The 10,289-nt window shown below is 41.8% G+C and overlaps 1 protein-coding gene across 6 annotated transcripts in view; it reads left to right on the plus strand.

The window, feature by feature from the left end:
• Positions 1-10,289, plus strand: part of LOC126997351 (histone H3.v1-like) — a 76,159-nt gene that overhangs the window by 63,213 nt on the left and 2,657 nt on the right. For 2 of the 6 annotated variants that reach the window (XM_050858406.1, XM_050858408.1), the window contains one exon: positions 7,112-10,289. This exon is cut by the window's right edge and continues 2,657 nt beyond it. In XM_050858406.1, the coding sequence (XP_050714363.1) occupies positions 7,112-7,330 (219 nt within the window). In that variant the 3' untranslated portion in view covers positions 7,331-10,289. Of the gene's footprint in view, positions 1-3,216; positions 3,331-7,111 lie in introns of all 6 variants that reach the window. The other 4 variants (XR_007752047.1, XR_007752049.1, XR_007752048.1 and 1 more) reach the window with 4 other exon arrangements.

The raw sequence follows: 10,289 nt of genomic DNA on the forward strand, positions 1-10,289 counted from the left end.
ACTACTACTACTACTACTACCACTACTACTTCTACTACTACTACTACTACTACTACTACTACTACTATTACTACTGCTGCTGCTGCTGCTGATGCTACTGCTTCTATAACTGCACTATTCTTTTCTTTATTACAATCTATCTCTTTGTATATTTGTGTGCGTGCATAGTTGATAAGTTGAACTCCAGACGCTGCACTGCTTTTGAAAGTATTATCATTATCATTATTATCATTATTATTATTATTATTATTATTATTATTATTATTATTATTATTATTATTATTATTATTATTATTAGCATTTTTGTTATCATCGTCAGCACAAACACAGTAGTTCCATGCCGGCCGGCCACAGAACAACGCGTTTCAATCTTTTCCTCTACATCGTCCCCTCCACTGCGTTCCATATGGGTTAGGCCTATCTAATGGGCGGTCTTTGGGAAGCGTCGCCATTATATTTCTTACCTTAAGCGCCTTTTCAAGTAGTTTCCTCACGTAGTGGTAGAATCTCTCTCATATCATCCGTCATCGCGCTTCACGTTATTGAGAATAGCTGTGTGACTATTGTTGAGACGCTCGGTGCCCTTTCCTGTATATTAGTGGTCTTATAACGTTTGTCCAGTAATGTGACACAGTGTAGGTTCAGGCATCACCCTCACGACCCTGTTGTGAGTCTCTTGGCAGCACTGTGTACGGTGTGGTGCTCCTTTGATGTTTATTTATGTGTTGTTGTAGGTGGCGGCCCATAACTGGTGGCCTGCGATCAGTATTGCCTTGTGACCGGTACTTGGAAGAACCATGCTCCAAGTAAAATTAATACATGAGCTAGTCAGTAATTCTTTCCGCTACACATAACACTTAGGTACCCATAAATATTCCTCGAACATTTCAGTGTAGCATTCAACAATAATTTCAATATGGATTTTCAATTGCATTCACTCCTGTCATGGATTCGTAATTATTGTCGAGTCTCTACTTCTACGAAAAGCAGTTCAGTGGAATGTTTTCTTTTCGTCGTGAATATCGAAGTTCAATAAGTTGTATGTGCTACGTGCTCCCTCACACCATGGATCCCAAATTTGTGGACATTTGACTTATACCAATTACCCGACCTCCCTCCCTTCCCTACTACGCTCTTGTGTGTCAATACAAGGAGGAAGAGTCGAAGGGCCGTATTATTAAACATTTCGGCGGCCAAACACACATTTGGCAAGGCTTTCGTAGAAGTTTTGGGCATTTCCAGGGGAAGTTTAAGGATCTTGGTGATAGTTTGACCCTTTTTCTGTACCCTGAACCTAAAAAAACACTCATGAGAACCCAACTAATCTCCTCTTCGGCCTTTGAAAATAGTTGCTGTGAGAGGCGGAAGCGTCTAAGAATACCAACCGGTGACATATTTTAAAGGAGCGTCACGCCGTCCCGTCCTTTGGCCCGCTGGCAGACTACTGTGTACTGTTGTGTTGGCAGCTTTACTTTGTGGCTTGCGGCAAGGCTTATTATCTTTATTTTAGTATATCGGCTTTTTTATGAGAGAGAGTGTGAGTGTGTGTGTATTTTGTTAGAAGACACATAATCATTTGCCTTTATTAAGAATGCTATAATTATTGTTGGTATCATTAGTATCATTATCCTTATTATCACCAGTAGAAGTAGAAGTAAACCATTATTATTACTATTATTATTACCAGCATTACTATTATTATTATTCAGAGTATTGTCATTATTACTGTTGCCACCATTCCTTTATTACTCTTATCATTTCGTGTTGTTTTGCAGGCCCAGAGAGTATTATTTAGTAGAAGCAGTATACTGAGACGGCGTTGCATGAAGTTTACTTATATAGAGAGTTTCCCACGCACACACACACACATACGCGCACACACACACATACACAAGAGCTCCTGGTCCTTTCGCCCTTGTGCGTGTGTGTGTGCGTGTGTGCGTGTGCGTGTGTGCGGTACTTGGCTCCTTGGAACAGCCTCGCCGCTTCCCCGCTCTTCGCGATGTCAACTCCCCCTCTCTCACGTGCCCAGCAGATGCACATAATTCTGTGTCAGCGTTATGAGAGAGCGCGGCATGGTGACTGCAGTGCCAAAGCTTTATTTCCTCAGTCACGTTTCTTGGGGCTTTATTTTTTTCGTTTCCTTTTTTTTCCTCTCCGTGTCATGTAGTTTATTGCAGATATTTAGAATGATGACGTCATCCGTAACGTATTCTAATATTTTTTTTGTGTTTGTTTTCGTCTCCGTTCTAAATTTGAGGTTAAGCTATTTTATTTCTCTTCATTTTTGGCTACGTGTTAAACTTGCACCTTAAAATGTTTTGGCCATAGAGTATCTTCGGGGGGTTTGTTACTGTTGTTATTATTATTATTATTATTATTATTATTATTATTATTATTATTATTATTATTATTATTATTATTATTATTATCATCATCATCATCATCATCATCATCATCATCATCATCATCATCATCATCATCATCATCATCATCATCATCATCATCATCATCATCATCATCATCATCATCATTATCATCATCATTATTATTAATATTATTATTATTATTGTCGTTATCATTATTATTATTTTTTTTATGTTTGTTCCTCTTCCGTTGCAGTTAACTTCACAACCGTTGCTCGGGTGAAGGAAGAGCCGTGAATTAATGAATCTATATATAAAAAAAAAACACTGTTGGCCTTAAATTTTATCCGTGGAATCAGTCGTTTTCCGGAGCCTCAAGTTACCCATTCACTCCCTTGCTCCCAAAGCCCCGAGACCCTTCCCCTCACCGTCCCCCGCTGGCGAGGCCTCTCCAGGAGTCTTCAGCTCTTGCCCTGCGAGGCTCAGACCTATTTTTTACCTAGTGTGGTACTGGAACTAGTTTTTCCATTTATAAACATACATCTATAAAGTTTTTTACTAATCACTAGTTGGCAGCCTATAGCCTCCTCCCCCTCCTCCTCCTCCTCCTCTTCATGGATGAGTAAATATTTTCTTCCTCCCTCATAGTTTTTGATGGTGATCTTATTATCTCTCACTTTTCATAGAGCTGATGAGTATTATTATCATACTACTCACTTCCTGTGGTGGTGCTTTGGATTGATTAGTTCCATTTTATATATACATGCATTTATTCCGTTTTTTTATAGCCTTTTGGTGACTTAGCTTTAGCGTTGCTTTACTGAGAGGATCCCGGGGTTTGCATGAACAGGCCGCCTCCCCCGAACCACCACCGTGCAAACCACCACCACCACCACCACCACCTCCCCAACAGCCCTCAACCTCCCACGCCACCTCCGCCTCAACCGCCGAGGGGCCGTGACAGGTGGGCAGGGCACAGCTACACCACCTCCTCCTCCTCCTCCTCCTCCTCCTCCTCGTCCTCCTCCCCTTCCTCCTCATATTCCTACTCCTCCTCCTCCTCCTATTCCTCTGTCCCTCTTTATCACGCCTTTATCTCCTCTCCTCTGCCCTTTATTTCCTCCTCCTCCTCCTCCTCCTCCTCCTGCTTCTCCTTTTCCTCCTATTCTTTCTTCTCCTATTCTTCCTTCTCCTCCTCCTCCTACTTCTCCTTCTCCTCCTATTCTTCCTCCTCCTCCTCCTCCTCCTCCTCCTCCTCCTCCTCCTATCGGTGTGTGTATACATGCAAGAAACTGACTGACACATACAGACACACACACACACACACACACACACACACGGAAGAATACCGACATATATACACATGCATACGTAGGTACATACATATATCATTCCATACATACACACATACATACATATCTACACAGTGCAAATAATGTGAGTTCTGTGTAGACATGCACCTTACAGTCTTTCAATACATTTCTTTTCTAGGACATGTAAAAACCAATCTGACTTGACATGACTTTCAGTAGTAGTAGTAGTAGCAGTAGTAGTAGTAGTAGTAGTAGCAGCAGTAGTAGTAGTAGTAATAGTAGTAGTAGTAGTAGTAGTAGTTGTATGTAGGAGTAGTAGTAGTAGTAGTAGTAGTAGTAGTAGTAGTAGTAGTAGTAGAAGTAGTAGTAGTAAATAATCTGTATTAGGATAGTAGTAGTAATAGTAGTATTAGTAGTAGTAGTAGTAGTAGTAGTAGTAGTAGTAGTAGTAATAGTAGTAGTAGATTAGTAGTAGTAGTAAAATAATCTGTATTAGGATAGTAGTAGTAGTAGTAGTAGTAGTAGTAGTAGTAGTAGTAGTAGTAGTAGTAGAAGTAGTAGTAATAGTAGTAGTAGATTAGTATTAGTAGTAAAATAATCTGTATTAGGATAGTAGTAGTAGTAGTAGTAGTAGTAGTAGTAGTAGTAGTAGTAGTAGTAGTAGTAGTAGTAGTAGTAGTAGTATTAGTAGTAGTAATAGTAGTAGTAATAGTAGTAGTAGTAGTAATAGTAGTAGTAGTAGTAGTAGTAGTAGTAGTAGTTGTAGTAGTAGTAGTAGTAGTAGTAGTGGTGGTAGTAGTAGTAGTAGTAATAGTAGTAGCAATAGAAGTAATAGTAATAGTAGTAGTAGATTAGTATTAGTAGTAAAATAATCTGTATTAGGATAGTAGTAGTAGTAGTAGTAGCAGTAGCAGCAGTAGGTTACACCCGTCGGCGGCAGCGTTGCTCGGTGTCGAAATAAACAAATGAAACACGATTCCTACAAAAAAAAAAAAAAAAAAATCTGCTTATCGCGAAGTTCCCAATCGATCTCCTGTAACGCCTTCGCCACGCACGCTGGATGCAAAGAGTAAGCACCGAACATTTATCATGGCGCTGGGTTGTATTTTCATGTATTTCTTATCGGAAGTTCACGCTGCCATGGCTTCGCGTGCAGTCCCAGTGAATAAGATGTTTCGGAAAATGGGATCCTCTTCGTCAGTCACCGGAGGATGTTTGACGGTCACTATAAGAGCGAGTTAAACCAAACACTGATGATTCGCTTTTTCGAGTTATTCGCCAGAAAACTTATATATTGTGGCTCGCTTTTCCGAAGTGTTGGTTGGAGAACTACAAACTGATGACTGACTACTTGAAAGTGTTCGTTGGAAACCCAAGAACTGATGATTCGGTTGATAAATGTTAGATTTGTATTTCGAGAGAGAGAGAGAGAGACCGTAAAAGAAGTGAACGCAGAAAAATGATAAAGAAAGAGTCTGCTCCAGCGTTTTGGGGTAAATTTGTCAAATAGAAAAACTGGCTGCCATTCTAGAGTAAAAGAATTTTGCGGCTCACACAACTCTGCTGCCACTGTATTTAAATAACACATTTACGGTCTGCGTTTTAGGCACTGGAAGTAATCTGTCATTGCGTCAAGAGTAGTCAAGAGTAATAGATAAACCATTTTAGGGTCACACTGTACAGTTATCCCTCGCAGGTGTTTCGTTCCTGGTATTCACAAGGGCATAAAACTGGCAAAAAAATACTGCTACCCTGGCCGAGGCCCTGTCCGCCTTATAGAAGCTTACAACCTATGCATTAATGATACTCGCTAAGAACTAGAGACATCATATTTTTTTTTACGGGAAAGAAGGCAGCTCAATGGCGAAAAAAAGTGGAAACATTAAAATCCCTCACGGCGCTACTCCTGCAAATAGTATTTAGTAGAAGATACCCAAAAAAGAGAGACCAGGGTCATTTGGAGAGGTGTCGACACTCCCTTTTGAAGCGTCTAAGTCCTAGGCAAGGCAGTGCATTGTTAGTGGTTATCAGGAAAAAAAAAATAGAGCCGCTAAGATACACACACCTGCCTGAGATGTTGCTGCTGGATAAGACGTGTGTTACGGGCATGAATGACTTGAAATCCCGTAATTTGAGCATATCGGCACCTCATTTCACTTTCAAAAGCCTTCCGTAGAAGTTTCTGGGATCCTGGTGATAGTTTTACTCGACTTCATCATTTTTAACGGGTAATGCAAGCAAGAAAACTTGGTCAGTCTTCTCAGTGGCTTTGCAATGGACTGTTTTGTGATGTTGACAGCAAAGTCTATATATACCAAGTCAAGTCATACGCAGCTTTGTGGGAGGAGACACGGCAGAGGCGTGGCTTATGCGTGACGTTGCTTGCAAATGGAGCCAAACTAGAGAATGTAGAAACAGGGATTTAGACAAAGCGAAGAAAGGCGAACTAATTTGAATCAATCACTTCAACATGCCCCCTCTCACACCCCACACCGCCGTTTGTAAGCATTGGAATTACAGTCACGCATAGCAACATAAAAAAGGCATATTTTTTCGTCAGTGGCTTGCCTGAACGCGCGGTGAAAGAAGGCGAGAATGCACATCCAAAGTGCACACACGGCCGCAACTTTAGTCACCCGTGAACTGGCTTCAAGTGACGTCATCCCACTGCTCCGACCCAAACCGCCCCCTGCTCGTGCTGGTCGCAGTTTTGAAGGCAGAGTGACTTGACTTGGTATATATAGACTTTGGTTAATTGTTTTACTCGACCTCTGTATCTTGAACGGGAAAAGCACCCAAGGAAACCCGGTCAAGCTTCTCTGTGGCCTTGGGAAATAGTCGTAATGGGAGCGCGATGCGTTTAAAAATATGGACCAAAAACTCTCGGCTTCCTGTTCTTTCATACACATTATTTAAACCTTCCGTCTCACCCTCGATTGTAGTTCCATGCCTTTTGGAAAGCCACTCGCGACAATACTTAACCATAAACAGCGTAACACGAGGGATGTCTGTATGTATTTATTTCTTGTACTTTGATGACAGTTAGGCAAAATTTGAGTAAGCCATGATTGAGCATAATTGGAAGACTAAGTAGCTAGAGAGAGTATGAATGTCACTACCATCAACACCACTTCGATTAGCACCACTAGCACCATCACACCATCAAAGGCACACCACCGACACCGCTAACTCTAAAGCCATTATCATCGGCACTCATTAACAACAGCAACAACAAAAGACATCAGTACAACACTAACAACAACATTAGTAACAGCAAAAATAACAAAAACAGCAACAACCATGAATAATCTTTAAACATTGTCACTGTGTATCCATCAACACACGCAAAAATAGACGTCACACACACACACACACACACACACACACGGACTGACGGAGACACCATCTTAGGGCTCCTGTCTTTCCTTCCAGCACTCGGTCTTGGAGCTCGGTGGCGTCGGCTCCTCTCACACGACCTCCACGCTTGGCTCCTCTAGTGACGACGTGTTCAAGGAGGAGGACGAAGACGAAGAAGAGGAGGAGGAGGAGCGCCAGCAACGAGGGGAGGAAGAGGAGGAGGAAGAGGAAGAGGGCGAGGGACCGCAACAGCAACAGCAGGAAGAGGAAGCCAAAGCCAGACTTATCGTTTGAACGCCGCTTCAGACGTTACCGCCGCCGCCGCCACCGCCAGCGCCGCCGTCAGTGTGAAGAAAAAGAAGGGGAGAAGGAGGGGAGAGAAAGAGGAATTGAAGAAACTGTCAAGAGGAAGAAACTGCTGCGCTATGAAACTACTGTAAGAGCAAACGTTAACTTGTATTCAGGCGTTCGTATTTTCTTCTCTATTTTCTTAAACTGCCATCATGTACAGAGAGAGAGAGAGAGAGAGACGCTAGGACGGATGTATAAAAAAAGAATAGTGAAAAGGGAATGAATGTAAGTGGAGATTGAAGACAGTGTTACCAATGCACGTACTAAACTTTTCTACTCCGGGTTTTGTATACGAGAAAAGAGAGAACACAGTAGGGAGACACTTGCACCCAGGGAGAGAGAGAGAGAGAGAGTATCCGTTTGTTTTCCGTAACTCACTCGACAAATCCATGGCTTTCTCGTTGCTCGCCTTCGTTATGGGCGGCAAAGAAAGAGAGAAACAAAAAAGCATCGCCGTCGCTTCTACCGTCGTCATCGTTGTTTTTTTTTTTTTAATCCGCAAGAGAGTTTAAACGAGACAAAAAAAGGAAATACTCTTTAATATCGACGAGAGGTACTTATTGAAGACCAACCAAGTCAACGATCTACACGTCAGCCACTTGAACGATCACCGCCTGCCTATAGACGCGTATTTCTCCTTAATTAAAAGTGACGGCCATATTAGAACGTTGCGGTGGTGGTGGTGGTGGCGGGCGACGCAGAGAGAGAGAGAGAAAACACCCGTAAATCACTGGGCCTCTCTGTATCCCACATCCATAACCGAATCAAACTCTTGCCACAGAAATAATCAAACTGAAGCAAGGTATAAATGATTAAGAACGTTGCCTTTTTATTCAAGTTTACGAAGAGAGCGAGAGCGTGCGTAACTGAAGGTTCTTTTTATACATGTGCCAATGAAGTGCGCAGAAACAGCAGATACAGACGTTTTTGCAGCCTTTATTTTTTTGGTGTGTGTATGTTTAAGGTTGAATAATACCCAAACCTACTCATATTTTTTCGACGACAGTGAATCAAAAGAGAATACTAATGATACAGACACGAGGTAGTTCACGTATTGCCGTATTGCGTGAAACTGTCATTTTATATTGGTTTGCATATATGGGTTTTCTTTTACACCAAGGCAGGCAGCTATAGGGCAAAATACAGAAACCCGAACGAGAAAAGCCCGCTATATGCTGCCCTACGATAGATAAAAGAACGGAGAGAGGTCAGTATCGGGTGGAGAGGTGTCCTGATACTCTCCTCTCTAAAAATCGCAAACTGAGAGGTCCATATAACTAGCGGACTCCATATTTCCGGCGTGCTAGACTCCTTCATATAGCCTAAGAAAACGAAGAGAGGTCAGTATCGGGTGGAGAGGTGTCCTGATACTCTCCTCTTTAAAAATCGCAAACTGAGAGGCCTATAAAACTAGCGGACTGCATATTTCCGGCGTGCTAGACTCCTTCATATAGCCTAAGAAAACAAAGAGAGGTCAGTATCGGGTGGAGAGGTGTCCTGATACTCTCCTCTCTAAAAATCGCAAACTGAGAGGCCTATAATACTAGCGGACTGCATATTTCCGGCGTACTAGACTCCTTCATATAGCCTAGGTCCAATGCTGCTCCTACGATAGATAAAAGAACGAAGAGAGGTCAGTATCGGGTGGAGAGGTGTCTAGATACTCCTCTCACTAAATATCGCAAACTGAGAGGCCCATAAAACTAGCGGACTCCATATTTCCGGCGTGCTAGACTCCTTCATATAGCCTAGGACCCAAACAGTCTGTCTGTCTCGCACCTCTTCTTCCTCTCATATCCTTCATCTCTTTCTTTCTCTTCTCCTCCATCCGATTAGAGTAACTTACAAGCTCTCTTTATGTTTCTTATAGTCTCTCTCTCTCTCTCTCTCTCTCTCTCTCTCTCTCTCTCTCTCTCTCTCTCTCTCTCTCTCTCTCTCTCTCTCTCTCTCTCTCTCTCTCTCTCTCGTATACTCATTTACTCCCTTTTTCCCCAATTACACGTTTATTTTTTATCGTCTCTTCCTTCCAATCCCCAACTCTCCCTTTGACCTCCCTGCAATGATAGCCTACCCCTCTTTTACGTCTCCTCCTTACCCCCCCCCCCGTCCCCCCTGCTCCCCTCCTCCCCTTTACGCTACCTCATCATCCTTACCAACATAACTTTTTTCCTCCTTCCTCTTCTCATTACTTCTTTCCTCTTTACGTTAATTATTTCCTCCTTCCTCTTCACATTACTTCTTTCCTCTTTACGTTAATTCTTTCCTCCTTCCTCTTCACATTACTTCTTTCCTCTTTACGTTAATTCTTTCCTTCTTCCTCTTCACATTACTTCTTTCCTCTTTACGTTAATTCTTTCCTCCTTCTTCTCATTACTTCTTTCCTCTTTACGTTAATTCTTTCCTCTTCCTCTTCACATTACTTCTTTCCTCTTTACGTTAATTCTTTCCTTCTTCCTCTTTACGTTAATTCTTTCCTCTTCCTCTTCACATTACTTCTTTCCTCTTTACGTTAATTCTTTCCTTCTTCCTCTTCACATTACTTCTTTCCTCTTTACGTTAATTCTTTCCTTCTTCCTCTTCACATTACTTCTTTCCTCTTTACGTTAATTCTTTCCTCCTTCTTCTCATTACTTCTTTCCTCTTTACGTTAATTCTTTCCTCCTTCCTCTTCACATTACTTCTTTTCTCTTTACGTTCATTCTTTCCTCCTTCCTCTTTACGTTAATTCTTTCCTTCTTCCTCTTCTCATTACTTCTTTCCTCTTTACGTTCATTCTTTCCTCCTTCCTCTTTACGTTAATTCTTTCCTTCTTCCTCTTCTCATTACTTCTTTCCTCTTTACGTTAATTCTTTCCTTCTTCCTCTTCTCATTACTTCTTTCCTCTTTACGTTAATTCTTTCCT

The sequence above is a fragment of the Eriocheir sinensis genome, chromosome 12, assembly GCF_024679095.1.
Source record: "Eriocheir sinensis breed Jianghai 21 chromosome 12, ASM2467909v1, whole genome shotgun sequence".
In the NCBI taxonomy this organism is placed as follows: Eukaryota; Metazoa; Arthropoda; class Malacostraca; order Decapoda; family Varunidae; genus Eriocheir; species Eriocheir sinensis.